Source organism: Protobothrops mucrosquamatus, unplaced genomic scaffold (assembly GCF_001527695.2).
Source record: "Protobothrops mucrosquamatus isolate PMUCROS unplaced genomic scaffold, P.Mucros_1.0 scaffold4340, whole genome shotgun sequence".
Classification (NCBI taxonomy): Eukaryota; Metazoa; Chordata; class Lepidosauria; order Squamata; family Viperidae; genus Protobothrops; species Protobothrops mucrosquamatus.
Genome location: NW_015390254.1, coordinates 1 through 19,946, shown reverse-complemented (window position 1 = coordinate 19,946; position 19,946 = coordinate 1). Strand labels below are relative to the sequence as shown.

At 39.9% G+C, this 19,946-nt stretch overlaps 1 protein-coding gene across 1 annotated transcript; it reads right to left on the bottom strand.

Moving 5' to 3' along the window:
* Window positions 1-3,520: 3,520 nt before the first annotated feature.
* Window positions 3,521-12,267, bottom strand: LOC107298860 (C4b-binding protein alpha chain-like). Its single transcript, XM_015828225.2, has 2 exons — window positions 12,083-12,267; window positions 3,521-3,696 (listed from the first exon to the last, which is right to left on the bottom strand). The coding sequence occupies exons 1-2, from the start codon at window positions 12,231-12,233 to the stop codon at window positions 3,521-3,523; spliced, it is 327 nt and encodes a 108-aa protein (XP_015683711.1). The 5' UTR covers window positions 12,234-12,267.
* Between the last annotated feature and the right edge of the window lie 7,679 nt (window positions 12,268-19,946).

The window sequence follows — 19,946 nt, the reverse complement described above, 5'->3', positions numbered from 1 at the left end:
CAGCCTGCTCAGACATCTTTTGATCGGCCCGCCAAATCCTACAATACTAAATGATCATGGATTCTGATAATATTCATCACCAATGATATTTTCTACAAGGTTTGCATAGGTAATAAGCCTTGCTCCTAAAAAAAAAATGCTTTCCTCAGCTAATATTTTAAGAAATGTCTCTTTGTAGTTAAAAAACTCAATACTTTATTTCATCGGGAAAATTTGTGCATCCTTTTCCCTAAGTCTTTTTTCCTTCTGCCCTGTCATTTCAGTAATATTCCTTCCATTCCCCATTAAATCAAAGTTAAGTTCTCCAACTTATGATTTTGTTCCCATTTTTGCAGTTGTGGCACTTATGTGCTAGCAAATTTTACTGCATATGTACTTATAGGGTTACATATATTCTGTGGTTCTCCCGAAGCAAAGATACCCTCCTAACAGTTTCTTGAGGACGTGAATACACACCATTCTCCTCAAACTAGCACTGGCCCATTGCGGGAACCACTTCTACCTGTTTGTTTTTCTTTTCTTGCTCTGTGTCAAAATGGTATTTTTTGATTTCTGCTAGCACACCTAGTGCCATGCAGTCTCTCTGCAGTGCTTCAATAGATAGGGAACTTTCACTTTTCCCTGGGCAATGGTAGCTTTCCTCCACAGCTTTTTCTCTTCGGGCTGCCTGACCCACTTTAGAAGGAAACATTCCCTGTAAATCCAGACTACAGTTTGTTTTCTCAGGCACACATCAAGCCTGGCCTGGGGCTGCTTATGCCAAAGGGGCAATTACTTGGAATATCTGATTCACCAACTGCTATATGGCGAGCATGACCATACCACTGAAAAGTGCAAGAATTTGATGTGAACAGGTAATGTGGCAGCTGTTTTTGTCCTCCTGTCTCTGCTTGTCTTCTTATCCCATGTAAATATCCCATTTTGTCTATTCCATTGTCATTCCGCACACTCCACAGCATACTTCAAGGCACACTTGCCACTTCCTGCCAGCATTTCCTTGTAAGCTAGGATGAAATTCACAAGCGATCTGAACATTTCTCCTTCTAGCTGTAAAAATTACCCAGGATTGTTCTAAGAGACTAATACATCTTTGTCCCAAAATAACACAGTTGGTAGATTGCTAGGCTGGAAAATGACCTGAAGCACCTCTTCTTTCTTCCAGGGATTTGTCAAATTGGTTATTTTTAGATGAAAATCTTACAGACCACTGGTAGACTGGTTTACTCTTCTTCCTGTCACATGGAGCTTTCAGAAGACTTGTAACTTATGGTCAAAAACAACCAAAATGGCAGCTTATCTATATGAAGCAGTGGAACTAATCTTTTATCAAATCCTTCCTGCCCAAATAGTTGAAGCCTTTGTGAACATTCTAGCTAAAGTGTGTGAACCGAGCAGAAAACAAACATCATTTGGGTTTTAAAGGATTATAATAGCTACAGTATCAGCAAATACTTCCTGTTTGGGCAAGGTGACTGAACTATTTCTTAAAAATTACTGATTAGGGAGAAAAAGAAAGGAAGACCTTATGTGGCCTGCAATGCCCTCTTGTCCCTTGGACACTCTCACCTGATCCTCTTCTTCAACATTACTCTCAATGTTACGTTTCTGCCACTAACTTGCTTGCAAACTTGGCAAGTTGAATATGGATTTCAGTTATCTCGACATTCTGTTGAGAAACAATCTCTTCCATTTCTAAGAAGTTTCTGACTTGTGTAGCTGAGGAAGGCAGAGGACGATCAACCACTTTTGACTAGATACCAATCAATAAGGACAATTTTGAGCAAATCTATGCAGCCAGGGTGCATGATGCAAGTACAGCTCATTGTTTCCTTAGCACATGTCTGTATACTTCTGCCTGTATCTGAGGTTCAGATGCTGAACTGGGCAATGCCTGTGGGAATGTGCTATGTGTTAACCTTTTAAATCAGAAAGCGAGCAATACAATTTGTAAACTCACTTTTGTAGTACTGGATTTCCTTCTCTCACTGTGACAGGATGTGGTTTATTTAAAGAATCAGAGTGAGTCTTTAAAGCAGGGCTTTTCAACCTTTTCACAGATTCTACCACTTTTAGGACATGACAATATTTGAGTACCACCAGTGCTTAACAAGGTGTCAAAAACTTGACTAAAAAAAGGGGGGATTTGGGGTTTTACTGATTAGATTCATTTGTTGTTATAGAAATGGCTAGTTTATAATATTATGGAAAAGTAAAAAGCTGAGGTTCAACGTTAATGCTTCCTTCTACTGCAATAGAAGAAGTCTGTTCTTTTTCCCTTCTCCCCCTCACTTTCCCCCCCATTTTCCTCCCCACTGTGTCCTACTATTTGCTTTTGTATTTTTGTATTTTATTCTATAATCTAATAAAATATTACAAACTGTAGGAAAAAAAGTAAAAAAGTACCAGTTTTAATTTCTTTGGTGGCTATTCCTTTGCTGAATCACTTTCCATTTGCACTGACAAATGTATGATGAATTTATCCATGTTTATTAATATGCACCACTACCAGCTAGCTCAGGGGTCTTCAAACTTGGCACTTTTAAGACTTGCGGACTTCAACTCCCAGAATTCCTCAGCCATCATGGCTGGTTGAGGAATTCTGGGGGTTGAAGTCCACAGGTCTTAAAGTTGCTAAGTTCGTAGACTCCTGAGCTAGCTGGTCGGCCCTTCTTCCTCTCTCCCTTCTGAGCTCTTCCACAGTTAATAAGAATACCCCCCCAATCCCTTCCCTGTACCCTTAAAGACATAGGAATTAAGTGCAAAGAAACACAAACTCCGTTTTTTTCTCTCTTTAAGTTGCCTCAGGCGTGTTACGTGTCACAATGTTGCAATCCTCGACTGAAAAGCTCCAGCAATTGCGAAAAGCTTTAGCTTTAAATTAAGCCTATTTACCTTTAAAGAAAACTTTTTAAAAGCCATAGACAGACTCAATTAAAGGGGGTAAAACTAATTACATTTGTTTAAAGGGATTAAACCTTTCCTGTTGTCTTTTTTCCCTTCCCCCACCCAAACCACCTCCTTTTATAGTCTCTTTCCCCCTCCCCTTTTCTTCAGTTCACCTCCAGCCCCGCGCTGCTTCCGGAAGTGCCAATCAGCTGCAGCCAATCAGCTGCAGCCCTGCTGGCTCCTGGGGCTTCTGCCGAGCCTAGACAGTCCTGCAGCTGCAGCTGCCTCTCCCTCAGGCTTGGCTCGCTTAGGCTCATTCCCCTCCCCTGCTGCACTTTGCTAGCAGTCGCGTACCACCTGCCACGTGGCAAAGTACCACAGGTGGTATGTGTACCACTGGTTGAAAAGCCCTGCTTTAAAGAAACCTTCTTGGGTCCCGACAATCTTCAGAGAGATTCTCTCCCCTATGCTATTATTTCTGGATTACTGGTTACTGATAATATGGAGCAAGTCTTCTATATAATAGCATCATGCTATGGAATGAGTTTATTGTTATTTAATCTGTTTTATTCCATTTTTATCTTATTTTTCCTTATTTTATTGTGGAGCAATTTTACGATTATTATAAAATGCTTTAGGATTGTTTTTTGATGAAAAAAATTATGGCACTCCCNCATTTGGAAACTTTTCCTGGCCCTCCAAAGTCATACCCTTCATTACATATTGTCTCAATTTCATCATTGTATGTATATTGAGCTTGTCTAGGTCGAAAGTGGCCATTTGTCATTTGTGGAGGGGAACACTGAATTTCTATGGAGGAATATGAATAAAAATATGTGGTCAATCTTTTACACCATGAAACAAGAACATTTACCTATCCCAGGTCCTTGGGAAGTTCTCAATAGGTGGACAACAATGCCAAATCCAATCTGAATATCTGGCTGACTGTGTGATGAACAATAATGATAATCAAGGTTAGTAAAAAAAACACACAGCTGTTAGAGACAACTTAAGGTTGCTCTCACTGGTCACTGACCAGCCAATCCCTGGCTAATGCACTTTCTTTGCTAGCTACCTTACCTTCAGGACTAGGGATCGATATGAAAGACAACAGAGACCCTAAGAGATTAGTTGATCCCAATGACTTTCCATCATTTATTGACCAGTTATTTACCCAGCCATTTATCGGTCATTGATCCCGGGGGTTGATACCGACCATGTTGGCGAACCCTGCCCTAAAGCTGCTGCTCCATTCTTACTTTGTTGCTTAGCTTTATGTGATATTACAATACTCAGGAAAAAAAAGAGTGAAATTAGTGCCCAAATGTAAGAACCACCAATACTGAAGTCATAAGATGATTTCAGTCTAAAACAAAGATGGCCAACTGATTTGTGGATCAATTCTGCCCTTTACACATATCTCTAAAATAGATTGAGTTGCCTCCTTGTGGGATTATCACCCAAATTTTCCCTAAAAGAAACAATTACTTTTTCTACACTTTGTGAGTTAGATACAAACTGTCTTGGTGAATTGTGTTCCTCTGTCCAAGAAATGCTACATGAAACATTCATTCCTATTTAGCCCCTCATTTATTGCTGAGTCATATTACTTATGATAGATTGCAGAGAGAAATAAATGCTTGCCTCAAACAATCTTCAGAAGAATAATGCCCTTCTTTGAAGAAAGATATTTCTAAGTCTGATCAATTAAGATTAAAGGAAGTATAATATGCCATTCAGCTCCACAAGTTCCAGGAACTCATGAACCCTGAGTTTTAATTAATCAAAGATTATTAAAATATTGAAATTATAGGCATAATGGTTCTTTTTAAATTATCTCTTTAAAATTAATGATAGCTAGTTTAGGAAATCAATTCAGTATGCATGTAAATAATCCATAAATCTAGAGGAAAATTGAAACAATATTTTCTTTTATACGATAAGGAAGAGGGTTGCTGGAGGCAGCCAAAAGAAGGAAGAGTGGAGTATTTTTTCTTTTGAAATATAAGGATGAATGTTGTTGCTTTTAATTTAGTACATTTAAAATAATCTGTAGCTGTGTATTCTGTTGTGGTGGTGGTTGAAACTCCCTAATTTTCATGAAATCTGATGGGCCAGAAAAAGGAATAGAAAAAACCCAGATATAAATAACATATTTTCACCACTAGAGGGAGCTGAAGTTAAACATGAAGATGTTTAATTCTGAGCTGGAGTTTGTCATCAAAGAAATCTTCCAAAAGTCTATACAGGGGTAGGCAACCTTGGCTCTTTTATGACTCGTGGACTTCAACTCCCAGAATTCCTGAGCAAGCCATGCTGGCTCAGGAATTCTGGAAGTTGAAGTCCACGAGTCATAAAAGAGCCAAGGTTGCCTACACCTGGTCTATACAGAAAATCAGTTATATCATAGATAAACTAGGGTTTAATGATGCTAATGATACAGAGGAGATTACAAGAGATTATCAACCCACTGTAGAAAACTATTGACCTACTGTGTCAACTCTACAAATGGGGGATAACACAAATAATCTAACTGTACCTTTGAAATATAAATCTGACATCAGCTTTTATGATGATGATGGTTTGAGTATAATTCTCCCAATGCAACTGAAAAAAGAATGTCAAGTAAATTCACAACTTTTAAGAGGTCAAGTTTTTTCCTCATAGATATCAACAAGGTCGAGAATTCTTTGAGAATAAAAGTTATGATAGACATCTCAGAGATGGAAATTTTATTCTACAAGGATTTGGCCCAGGTTAATCTACAATGTTTAACAGTACAATCTTGGAATATTTGCCTTATGGATATAAATAAGACTGAGAACTCCTTGAAGAAAAGATAAATACCCTTGGGAAGAAAAAATATTCATTCTATGAAGACAAGCTGGAGGGAATGACTTAAATTTAATGATTAAATTAGTTAGGATGGATTTTTATAAGTTTTGAAATATATATATTGAAAGAAAGCATTAAGGTAGCTTCATGTGTATACAATAAGTTTGTAAATATATGTCCTCTAGTTTTTTTGTTTGTTTGTTTGTTTTCTAACACTGTGAAAACCTTAATGTAGTTTTGTGTTTTGGTTCCGGGTTTAAAATACAGAAATTTTTGTTGTTGTTTTGTTTTGCTTTGCTTTCCCTTTTATGTATAATATTTGAGTATTATACTCAACTTGAGCTTAAAGTTAGTAAAATATCTAAACTAGGGAAAGGGTTGTCTCCCTTTGCGTTTAAAAATAATTTTAAAAAATTGAAATTATATAGAGGATTCCCTTAATATGAATTATGATAAAGATTAATGTCAATAGAGGTATATATTATTCCCCACTGCAAAGAGAAGCAGAGATGGTCAAACTGATTCTTATATCCAAAGAAGAGAATATATCTAATCTTGCTTCTACTTTGAAATTGCTTCCAGATTTTCTGCTTGCAATGAAAAAGAAAAATGAAAACTTGATTTGTTTTTGTTAATTAGATTTATTGTTATAAAAATGGTTTATACAAACTGTTGTGTAAAAGCAAAAAGTTGTGATTGTAATGTTGTTATCTTCTATTGTGCTAAAGAGAGTCAGAAGTTAATACCCTTTTCTTTTCTTTTCCCTCTTTCCCTCTTTCCCTGTTATCTTTTTTTCTTTTCCCTCCCCCTTCTTCTAATTTTCTATTACATTTTTGAATTTCTCTTTGTATTTTACATTTTGACAAGCCAATAAACTATTATTACTGAGTAAAGGGCAGTTTCTTGGAAAACCTGATCTACCAACTCTGATCCACCTCAGTTGGCTGGGTAGACCAGTCTCTGTTTGTCTTTTCTGGCCGGGTAGACCGGTCTCCATTCGGCTGGTCTGTCCGGGTAGGCCAGTACACATGTCAGTGAGAGGAGCAGTCCCGGAAAGTCTGGGAAACAAGTCCTCCAGCATACTCTGATCTGCGGGCACAGTTCCTTCGGTCGGTAGCGACTCAACCATGACTGAGTCATCCAGCATATCTCCTTGAGTTGCGAGGATTCTGGCGGCTCAGAAGTGCCACAGCTGTCAGGCAGCCCTTGGCTCTCCTCATGGTCAGCGGCGAGGGTTTGTCTACCCTGCCGCCGATGCAGCTGATCGATGTGGCGGCGCAAGATGCACCAGTCTTCCAGGACCACTTTGTAAGAGAGTGGTCTTGACACCTTACAAACCACAGCTACCACCCACAGTGCCCCTTGACCATACTCGGTCGCCGACCTGCAACTTCCTCAGGGGCTTGGGCTGCGCTGTCTCTGTTGCAACTCGGTCTGGATGGAGATGGTCCAGCTTCGTGATCAGCTGATGTTCCCATCTCAACTCCACTAGGCTACGACCCATTGAAGTGCATGGAATTGTGTGGTGGCAGAGCAAAAAGTCTGCCAACCTGTGATGCCAATTTCCCCTGGTTATTCTTTTAATTGTTTCTTTGGTCGTCCTGACCATCCTTTCCACTTGACCGTTAGAGGCCGGGTGAAACGGGGCTGAGGTGGCATGTCTAATCATATTAGACCTTAGAAATGACTGAAATTCTGCAGCAGTAAATTGTGCCCCATTATCCGATATGATTACATCAGGTAAGCCATGTGTGGCAAAGATTCTGTGCAATTCCTGGATGGTCCTGGCAGTAGTCATAGAAGGGACAGGTGCTACCTCAAGCCACTTTGAGTGACTGTCAACTACAATGAGGAACACCTGTCCTTGGAAGGGTCCTGCGTAGTCTATGTGAATCCTAGTTTGGGAGTTTGCGTAGTTTCCCAGCGATGTACTGGGGCTTGAGGCATTTCAGGTCTGGACTGTTGGGAAACCTGGCATCCTTTAACTTGAGCCTCAATATCCCTATCCAACCCTGGCCACCACAGGTAGCTTCTTGCAAGTGCCTTCATCCTGACTATTCCAGGATGTCCCTCATGCAGAGATTCTAAGACTCTTTCCCTTAATGTGTGTGGGACTACAACCCTGCTCCCCCAAAGAATATATCCTTTGTATGCAGATAGCTCATCTTGTCTTCTAATAAAACTCTATAATTCTGTTCCAGGACTGGTTCCTGGCCACCCCCTCAGCATCCAGTTCAAAACTTGGCTGAGAGTTTTGTCGGAGGCTGTCTCAGCAGTCACATCCCTGGCGTGAAGGGGAGATTCAGGCAAATCCTGAATTGACAGGATGCGTTCAGCAGGTGCGAGGTCTGGTTCTAAATTAGGCAGGGGCAATCTGCTGAGTGCATCAGCATGACCCATTTCCTTACCAGGCTTATGGACTAGCCTGTAATTGTAGGCTGCCATAAAGATTGACCACCTCAGCATCCTTGGAGACAGGATCTGAGGGGTTTGCTTGTCTGCAGTAAACAGATCTAGAAAGGGCTTGTGGTCTGTAAAGACCGTAAATGGGCGACCATAAAGAAAATCGTGGAATTTGTTTATACCTGCAACTATGGCTAAAGCCTCCTTATCAATTTGCGTGTAATTTCTTTCCACAGGGGAAAGTGTCCTTGAGTAATAAGCTATGGGTGCTTGCTCCCCGTTTGCCATTACATGGCTCAGAACATGCTCCTATCCTGTATGATGACTCTCACTGATAGGCAGTTTTTCATTAAAGTGTGTTAACACGGAGCCTGAAGACAGCAGTGATTTGGCTGCTTTGGAACTATTTTCATGGCCACTAGTCCACTGCCATGGTGCCCTTTTATCTAGGAGCCTATGTAGAGGCTCTGCTAATGCAGCCTTGTGAGGAAGAAAGGCATGATAAAAGTTAAGTAACCCCAGAAATGCTTGCAGCTCCCCCTTTGACTTAGGTTGGGGACCCTGCAAAATAGCCTTAAGCTTTGACTCAGCTGGGTGTATTCCAGCAGGAACTCTGTGGAGTTGACTCCTATTTGACATTTTTCTCTTTTGAGCTTAAGCCCCGCTTCGTGAAAACGCTGAAGAACAGCCCTTAAACATTCTGCTGACTTCCCAGCAATTAAAACATCGTCGAAATAAGGACAAACACCTGGAATGTTTTTTAACGTGTGTTCCATCACACTCTGAAAGAGCCCTGGGGCTACACTGACCCCAAACTGCAGGTGACAAACCTTGTATGCCCCTCTATGGGTAACTATTGTTTGAACCTCAGCAGAGGCATCATCTACAGGCAGTTGCTGATAAGCCTATGCCAGGTCCAGCTTTGCAAATAAGCAACCTCCTTGTAAGGATGCCAGAATGTGGCTGACTACAGGTACCGGATATGCATGCTGCTGCAGTGCCTTATTAATAGTGCACTTATAGTCAGGGCAGATGCATACCTCTCCGTTAGGCCTGACCGGTGTAACTATGGGGGTTTCCCACACACAGCTGTCAATGGGTTGTAAGACTCCCTGTTGAACAAGCTTATCTAACTCTGCATCAATCTTGGGCTTAAGGGCAAAAGGCACTCTATGAGGCTTTACTCTGATTGGGGCTATGGTTGGATCAAGGTGGAGAGCAATCTGTATTTCCCTAAATTGGAACTGAATATGTCCGCAAACTCATTTCCCGCCATGTCTGCAGATGAAATTAAAAGTCTTATAGGAAATTATAGACACAGCTGATCCAGTGTCCAGTTCCGTGGAGCACGGAACTCCTTGCAGCTTGACTTTTAGTCTAAGCTTTTATTTTAGGGGATGATGGGCTTCAGTTCTGAGGATGCTCCTTCTTCCAGAGCAAAATCCTACTCTATTCTGCCCTGGGGCCCCATTACTGCTCCTGGGGAAGTCTTTGCATGGAGATTCCCTCTGGCGACCTTTACAGACGGTAGCGATGTGGCCTTGTTTGCCACATTCTCGGCACACAGCTGTGCAAAACTGGCATTCTGAGCACTGGTGTCATCCATCGCAACCAAGACAGCTAGGGAAGAAAACTGCCTTGTCAAGCAGCAGCTGCCTTCTTTCTGGGATCTTCTGACCCGGTCGATCTCAATGTCTACATCTGGGTCTTCTGTTCTCTCTGACTCTTCATGATGCACAGTCATCTGTCTGGGAAGATTCTTTAGGGATGTAAAGCCTTGATGGTTCCACCTGCAGCCTCTTCTGCCATCATTTCTTTCAGTGCGTCCTGGAATGTCAGGGTCTCTTTAGCAAACAGCCTCTGCTGCAGATCTCTGCTTCTAAGGCCACATACCAGTCAGTCCCGGAGCCTGTCTTCTAGGTCGGGAAATTTGCAGAGCTGGGACGCTTGGTGTAGGGTGGCCACAAATTCAGCAACAGTTTCACCTGGCTGCTGTTCTCTCTGCTCGAATGCGTGTCTATATACAATAATGGACAATCTTGGTTCAAAGTGCTCCTTGAGTCTTTGTTTCGAGTCAGTGAAGGTGACTGACTCCAATGTAGCAGGAGCGACAAGGTTCTCGTCTATATCAAAGGTGGCTTGGCCACACACGCACAACAAAGTTGCAGTTTTTAAATTATCTTCTCTGACAAGGTTCGCTCTGAAGTAGTTTTCTACTCTTAAGACGTACGAACTCCAGCATTCGGGATGCGTCACATCAAACTCAGAAAGCTTGCCAACTTTGGCCATGGCTTGGCTGTTACTTCGTCTCCAATGCCTTATGCTGCTAGGGCTTCTGTGAGTTTCCTAGGAATGGGTCCCTTAGGAAGGTGATACTTCCAGAGTTTGTGTACTGGCAGGCAGAAGGGGGGAATGCGGTTCCAACCAGGGCGCTGTTGCCTGGTCTTACCCCTAAGTGACTTAGCTCTTTCTTCCTAGCAGCATAATCCCACCTCATTGCCACTGTTGTGTAGTGGGAACAGCGAGGCATTGAAGACATGGAGTTGAAATAACAGCTCTTTATTAGGTTCTCACAGAAGCAAGCTCTAGCAGCTGCTTGACTTATATTTATACGGACCCCCACTAGGCAGCAGCCAATCAATGTAAAATACTCATTCCCACCTAAAATTAAGGCTTAAAGTTATACAGTCAGTCCATAATTCAAATAGAACAATCAGTTAACTGTTTTTTTATAACAGACCTTTTGAATTGCTTAATACATAACACCAACATTCCCTTGCAAGCTGGGATGAAATTCACCAGAGATCTGAGCATTTCTCCTGTAAAATTATTCAGGATTTAAAATAGACCAAGGCTAAAAAGTCTCTGTTCCAAAATGGCATAGTTGGTAGACTGCTAGGCTGGAAAATGGCCAGGAGCTTCAAAAAGGGTGCTTTATTCCTTCCAGAAATATGTCAAACAGTTTATTGTTGGATGGATATTTATTAGTCTTACAAACCACTGGTAGACAAATTTTATTGTTCTTCCTATCACATGAGGATTTCAGAAGACTTGTAGCTTATGGTCAAAAACAACACAAGTGTCAAATTATATGGAAGAAGCAGTGGAACTAATCTTTTACTATATCTCTACTTGTCAAATTGTGAACATTCAAACCCTAAGTGCATCAATTGAAGACAAAACAAACATCTTTTTTGTTTTTAAAGGATTACAAAATGCTATTAACATTTACTTCCTGTTTGAGCAAGGTGACTGAAAGATTTTTTAAAAAATTACTGAGTAGGAGGGGAAAAATGCAATTTGTGGCCTGCAAAACTTTCATGGTTCTTGGATACTTTCACCATACCTTCTCTTCCCACACTGCTCTCAGTGTTATGTTTCTGCCATTAACTTACTTCCAGACTTTGCATGTTGAATAGAACATTTCAGTTATTTTGACATTTGTTGGGAATCAAACTTTGCCACTATCAAGAAATTTCTGACTTGTATAGCTGAGGAAGGAACGGGTGGATCTACCAGTACCACAAAATACTAATCAATAGAGAGGACTTTGGGGAAAACCACATATGCCATATTTCAAGAACATCTCACAGTTTCCCTAGCACATGCCTGCATGAATCTGCCTGTATCTCAGATTCAGATCCTGAGCTGGACAAGTATAGGTGTGAATGTATGACTGAGTGGAGCTTTTAGTTCAGAAAGTGTACAATAAATGTTTTGCCACTTTTCTGGCACTGGATTTCCTCCACTCACTGTGACGAGATGTGAGTGTTTTATTTTGTTTTTTTTAAAAAGCTTTGGTATTTTTTTTTATGAGAAAAATTATAGAAATCCAAATAAACTAGTCTCCTCTCACCATAATTATATTACCTCATCTAGCATAACTATAGGAATATCATTCATAAACAATGAAGCAATTTCTGTTCCAGAAAGAAACTTTATAGAAAAAACTACTTACGTTTACAGACAGCAGGAGGACTCCAATCAAGTGCGGTGCATTTGGAAACTTTTCCTGGGCCTCCAAGGACATACCCTTCATCACATATTGTCTCAATTTCATCATTGTATGTATATTGAGCTCGTCTAGGTCGAAAGCGGCCATTTGTCATTTGTGGAGGGAAACACTGAATTTCTATGGAGGAATATGAATAAAAATATGTGGTCAATCTTTTACATGTGAAACAAGAACATTTACCTATCCCAGGTCCTTGGGAAGTTCTCAATAGGTGGACAAAAATGCCAAATCCAGTTTGAACATCTCGCTGACTTTGTGATGAACAATAATGATAATCAAGGTTAATAAAAAAAACACACAGCTGATAGAAACAACTCAAGGTTGCTCTCACTGGTCACTGACCAGCCAATCCCTGGCTAATGCACTTTCTTTGCTAGCTACCTTACCTTCAGGACTAGGGATCGAAATGGAAGACTACAGAGACCCTAAGAGATTAGTTGATCCCAATGACTTTCCATCATTTATCGACCAGTTATTTACCCAGCCATTTATCGGCCATTGATCCCGGGGATTGATACCGACCATGTTGGCGAACCCTGCCCTAAAGCTGCTGCTCCATTCTTACTTTGTTGCTTAGCTTTATGTGATATTACAATACTCAGGAAAAAAAAAGAGTGAAATTAGTGCCCAAATGTAAGAACCACCAATACTGAAGTCATAAGGTGATTTCAGTCTAAAACAAAGATGGCCAACTGATTTGTGGATCAATTCTGCCCTTTAAACATATCTCCAAAATAGATTGAGTTGCCTCCTTGTGGGACTATCACCCAAATTTTCCCTAAAAGAAACAATTACTTTTTCTACACTTTGTGAGTTAGATACAAACTGTCTTGGTGAATTGTGTTCCTCTGTCCAAGAAATGCTACATGAAACATTCATTCCTCTTTGGCCCCTCATTTATTGCTGAGCCATATTACTTATGATAGATTGCAGAGAGAAATAAATGCTTGCCTCAAACAATCTTCAGAAGAATAATGCCCTTCTTTGAAGAAAGATATTTCTAAGTCTGATCAATTAAGATTAAAGGAAGTATAATATGCCATTCAGCTCCACAAGTTCCAGGAACTCATGAACCCTGAGTTTTAATTAATCAAAGATTATTAAAATATTGAAATTATAGGCATAATGGTTCTTTTTAAATTATCACTTTAAAACTAATAATAGCTAGTTTAGGAAATCAATTCAGTATGCATGTAAATAATCCATAAATCTAGAGGAAAATTGAGACAATATTTTCTTTTATATGTTAAAAAAATGGAAGGATGAGTCTTCAAAGGGAATGCTTGTTATTCCTGTTTTCTGTATGTCTGATAAAAACGAAATCAAATGTAAACATACAGAGACTTCTTTCCCTATTTTACCACAAAGTTTTTAACCAGGTCAGATTGATAGGAGCTGCAATTCTAGGCATGCATAGTAAGAAGAATAAAATGTATATAAAATTTCAAAAAATCATGACCATTAGAAACTCATACAGACCTTTACATTCAACCTTTGAACCCCATCCATTGTTGGTGCACAATGCATCTGGTCTGTCAGCAAATGTGTATCCTTCAATACAGGAGAATCGGATTCTCTCACCTTCCTTAAAAATAAACTTTGGAGATAGTATGTTTCCATTTTCAATATGGTCTGCCTGGCAAGTTATTTCTACCATAAAATATAAACAAAATGTTTTTCCATTAATATCCTCTTTATTTGCTTGAATAAAAAAGAATGCTGTATTACTAAAAAGATGAATAATAATACATTTTAATGCCATCTACTATTCAGTTATTTTCACAATCAAATGAAATGCCTTAAGCCTCACTGTTGTGATTCCTCACCAGCCAGTGGACCCCGCAGCTGAGTCTGGTAAATTAGAGGAGGAGGGGTCTTGAGTGACATCAGAGTCAGAGGAAGGCTCTGAGGAGCTCCAAGATTTACAGTCTGATGAGGAGCCTGGCCCCTCTACTCACGCTCAGGCTGAGACACAGCTGTGCTGGGAGTCTGAGTTGGACAGTGATGACTCACAGCTGGAAGATATCCAGGATACACATAAACACTGGCAAGAAAAGAGAGTTGGACAGAGGAATGCAATGGGGCAGCTCCAAAGGCAAAGAAGAAGGCATTAGGAAGCCACACCTTGGCTGCATAATAAAAGGGAAAGTGTGGGAGGTGCTGGTTGCCAAAGGCAACCATTTGTGTTGAGGAATCAAGTTTCTGTGAAACTTGTTTTGTTCACCTTGGACATTGACTCAGGTCTTGTGAATAATAAAAGGGGATTGGTTTTTTCCTGAGGTTCCAGCCTGCTTGTTGGAAGAGGGGTTTCTCCTTGTGAGCTTAACAAGGACTCACATAGCTGGGGCAGAACACTCACCCAGTGTCTTCATGTTAATATTAAACAGACGTGGGGAGGGTGCTGAGCACTGAGGCAACCTGCAAAGCACAACCTGTGGGCTAGACTTCTCCTTCCATGAATGCTGACTAGAACTATCTCAGAGGAAGAAGAAGAACTAGTGTAACACAGTGCTACCCAACTCAATCCTTGAAGCCAGCCCAGAAGGTTACCCTGATTAAAAGCCACTAAAATATCAAGGAGAGAAAGAATGGATGCATCCTACTCTCACCACAGGTATGATGAATTGCATTTTAATTCTATACTCAGATCTGAAATCTGACTGAAAAGAGTCACAATAATTCACTCCCTCCACAGTTCTCTGAAACAATTACATCTTCTTAAAAACCTTCCCCAGGAAGGGCAGGTTGGGGACTGGACAATATTTATCCAGCTAGTAGTGGCTCCTTAAGTGAAGGTAGGAGCATCTTCTCTCCCAAGTAAGAATTTACTACTGCCAGAACCCAACCACACCTCGCTGGACAGGAAGTCTTAGCCTATCAGGAAGGACATGGATTTATTAGACTGACAGCCAAGCTAATGGTCAGGATTAATAGGTTTAAATTCCTTCCAGACAATGAAACCAGACTAAGTCTCAGTTAGTTCCATGGGGGTTCCCTCAAGGTTTAGACTGAATCCAATGATTTATCCAATGTATGCTTAGCATATTTCTCACAATCCTTCTTACAGAAACCTGGGTTGCCTTGAATAAAACCACCAAATAACTATGGTGCAGGTGCAATAAGGACAGAATACTATGGATACTTCACTGCTCTTACCACCATGAGATAAGTCTTAGTAATAGCTCTAAGTCATACTCACTTGGCTTCACTTCTTGTTGTCCTCCAATGGTACTCTAGATCTCTCTTCTCCCATTTCACCTAGAAAGTTCCATTTAGAACCAATTGGGGTTCATCAGTTGTCTGGGGCAGACCAAATAGGTCCAGTCTTTCTGTAGTGGGGAGCAGCACGTGGAACTCCAAGCCAATCAAAGAGTGATCCAACCATGACAAAGGAGTGTAATAATCACACTCAGAGTTCACTTAACTTCCCCTCACTCACCTATACATTCTGGAACAGGTGCGCTCCAAGTGCCATCAGCCGTACAGGTAATTTTATTAGATCCTTTGATTTTCAACTGTCCAATACATCCAAATATCACTAGATCACCAGATAAAAAATCTTCATTCATTTGAGATTTTGCACCTTGAATAATCCTCACGTTGCTTGGTGGTACTATTGGACGACATTTGTTGACTGCAAATAAAGTAACATTGTGATATAAAGCTAATTAAAAAAATGTTTCAGATTTAGGAAAAAGGAAGCAAGCAAGGAAATTAAACATATCATGAATCCAACATATTTAAAAATCTGGTGATCTACATAGTGTAGTTTCCAGCAAAATGACAATTTAAATGTTTTTTTAATGAAACAAAAACAAAGTCATTTTATCCACGATCTTACTGTGATCATTAGAAAATACAAATCTATTAAAAATAGATTAGTGTATATATTCTCAATCAGCATAGAAATCTTTTACTCCATCACATTGGGTAATTGAGCAAATAATGGGAAATAGATTACCATGAAGTACATTATTATTGCAGCAATAGTAGCAATATTTATGAAGAATATATTTAACAATAAAGACATCAGCAAATAAATAATTTATCTCACTCGCATACCCCAAGCTAAGACTGAGGCATTTTAAAGAAAAATACACAAAAAGATTAGTTAAAGGAAATTATCAAGCTTTTTGTGGTTTCAATTTTTGAAACTACACTCAGTATATATTCACAGAGTAGATATCTATGTAAGCTAATTAAATGTGGGCTGAATGAATGATAAATGAATAAATAGATAACTAAAAAATGGAGATCAAGGTGTCCATTTGTGAGATGCCATAACTGTCTTTTACTATTCAGTAATAGGCCTGCATTAACTGAGGGATAGAATCAGGATCACGTGAAGTATTAATACCACTTTACAATGCCTTGGAAAGGCCACACTTGGAATACTGCATCCAGTTTTGGTCACCACGATGTAAAAAAGATGTTGAGACTCTAGAAAGAGTACAGAGAAGAGCAACAAAGATGATTAGGGGATTGGAGGCTAAAACATATAAGGGACAATTGCTGGAACTGGGTATGTCTAGTTTAATGAAGAGAAGGATGAGGGGGGACATGATAGCAGTGTTCCAATATCTCAGGGGCTGCCACAAAGAAGAGGGAGTCAAGCTATTCTCCAAAGCACCTGAAAGCAGGACAAGAAGCAATGGATGGAAACTAATAGAGGAGAGAAGCAACCTAGAACTAAGGAGAAACTTCCTGATAGTGAGAACAATTAACCAGTGGAACAACCTGCCTCCAGAAGCGGTGAATGCTCCAACACTGGAAGTTTTTAAGAAGAGACTGGACAGCCATTTGTCTGAAATGGTATAGGGTTTCCTGCCTGAGCAGGCAGTTAGACTAGATGACCTCCAAAGTCCCTTCCAACTTATTACTATTATTGTTGTTGTTGTTGTTGTTGTTGTTGTTGTTATTATTATTATTATTATTATTATTATTATTATTATTATTATTATTATTATTATTATTATAGTGTTCTTATCAGTACTCCCAATGAAAGGCCAACCCCCATTGAGGGAAAAAAGAATTCTAGAAATAAACCACTGGCTAAAGGGTTGGTGTCGCCAAGAAAACTTTGGTTTCCTCGATCATGGACTGCATTTCCTATGTGAAGGACTCTTGGCAAGGGATGGGCTGCACCTCACTAAAACAAAGAAAAATGTACTCTGGCCCAACTCATCAGGAGGGCTTTAAACTAAAATTGAGGGGGAAGAGTGACCAATCTTTAGAATCTCTAGAACACAAAACCAGTTATAAATCCCAAGAAAACAAATCAAACAATCAGGTAGGGAGTGATGAGAAAAAAGAAAAACTCCAACAACAATCAGGAGATGTAGGAAACATACCCACAGAAAGGCCAGTGCTGGGATTCAGCCAGTTCGCACCACTTCGGCAGAAACGGTAGCTAATTTTTTGTTGCCCAGGCCCAGAATGGACTTCCAGAAGTGGCAACCACATAGAGAACCAGTTGTTCACATATTTGAATCTCACCACTGGGACAGGCATAAAGTTCTTTAATGCTTATATAAAAATGCTCAAAGCTTGGGGAACAAACAGAGTGAACTAGAAGCAACAGTACATGAGGCCAGGTATGACATAGTTGGTATTACAGAAACCTGGTGGGACGAAAGCCAGGACTGGAATGTACTGATGGATGGATACAAATTGTTGAAAAGAAATAGATCTACAAAAAGAAGAGGTGGAGTTGCACTATATGTAAGAGAACATTACATATCTACAGAAATGCATATGATCAAAGATAAAATCCTTCCAGAATGTATATGGGTCAATATAAAAGGGAAAAAAGTGACATTGCCATAGGTGTATATTACAGGCCACCCAACTAATAAAGAAATAGATGGACTCTTTGCCAACCAGTAAACAAACATATATAGGAAGCATACTACAGTACTAATGGGAGACTTCAACTATTCAGATATCAACTGGGAGACAAACTCTGCAGCGAGTGGGGGATCAAACAGATTCTTAACCAACCTAGCTGACAACTTTATCATCCAAAAGGTAGAGGAGGGAACTAGAAGTAAAGCTAAACTGGACCTAATCCTTACTAATTGAGAAGAAGTTGATAGAGGGAGTTGAAGTTGCCGGAACCTTGGGTGAAAGTGACCACGTCATGCTGAAATTCAATATAATGCAAACACAAACAATAGAAAATAATCCAACCAGAATCTTAAACATCAAAAGAGCTGATTTTAACAAACTCAGAGAGAACCTAGGAAAGATTCCATCGACGAAAATCCTAAAGGGGAAAACAACGCAAGAAGCATGGGAAACTCTGAAAAATATGATCATCAAAGCCCATCCTAGCACAATACCACTGAAAAAGAAAAACAAGAAATTCAAGAGGAAACCAGCATGGCTGCACAAAGCTCTCTCTGATAAACTAAGACAAAAAGGACAAGTACAAAAAATGGAAAGTGGGAAACATAACTAAGGTTGATTTTCAGCAGACAGCCAGAAAATGCGAAGATGAAGTCAAGGAAAACAAAGGCTCAGAATGAACAAAGACTTGCGACAGAAATCAAGGACAATAAAAAAAAGTTTCTTTCAACATATTAATAACAAGAAAAAGTCAAGGAAACTGTAGGTCCACTAAAGAGAGAAGATGGCAAGGAAGTAACAGGCAACAGGGAAAAAGCAGAGCTGCTTAACATATTCTTTGCATCAGTCTTCACACAAAAATAAATTATAGCCCAACATACCCAAAAAACTACTGCAAAAGGCAAACTAGAAACAAAAATTAAAATAAGCAAGAAAATGGTAAGAGAACACCTATCCAACCTTGATGAATATAAATCACTGGGATCCGACAGACTACATCCCAGAATTCTGAAGGAGCTGGCAGATGTTATCTCAAAACCATTGTACCATATATTTCAAAAATCCTGGAACATCGGGGAAGTACCTGCTGCTTAGTAAGCTAGAAAAAGATGTGACAAACAACACCACCATCAGATGACTCTGTACCTGACCTGGCTGACAAACCATATTCAGCGAGTAGTCCTCAAAGGTACTACATCCACATGGAGAGAAGTAAGCAGTGGGGTACCACAAGTCTCCATCTTAGGTCCAGTACTCTTCAATATATTCATTAATGACTTAGATGAGGGAATAGAAGGAGAATTTATCAAATTTGCAGATGACACTAAACTGACAGGACTAGCCAACACCCCAGAAGACAAGCTCAGGATCCAAAAAGATCGTGACAAACTTGAACAATGGGCCCTGTCCAACAAAATGAGCTTTAATGTGGAGAAAAGCAAAGTGTTACATTTAGGCAGGTACAGATTAGGCAAGACCAGGCTCAAAAACAGCAACTGTGAGAGGGACCTTGGAGTCCTAGTGGACAATCACTTGACTATGAGCCAGCAATGTGCAGCAGTAGCCAAAAAAGCTAATACAATCCTGAGTTGTATAAATAGAGGCATAGAATCAAGTCACTCAAAGTATTAGTACCACTTTACAAAACCCTAGTAAGATCACACCTGGAATACTGCAACCAATTTTGGTCACCATACTACAAAAAAGATGTTGAGGCCTTCAAAAAAAGTTCTGAGAAAAGCAACTAAAATGATCACAGGGCTGGAAACTAAAACATATGAAGAACGGCTGCAGGACTTGGGTTTGGCTAGTCTCAAGAAAAGAAGAAATAGGGGTGACATGATAGCAGTATTCCAGTATTTGAGGGGCTGCCACAAAGAAGAAGGGGTCAAACTATTCTCCAAAGCACCAGAGGGTAAGACAAGAAACAATGGTTGGAAACTGACCAAAGAGACAAGCA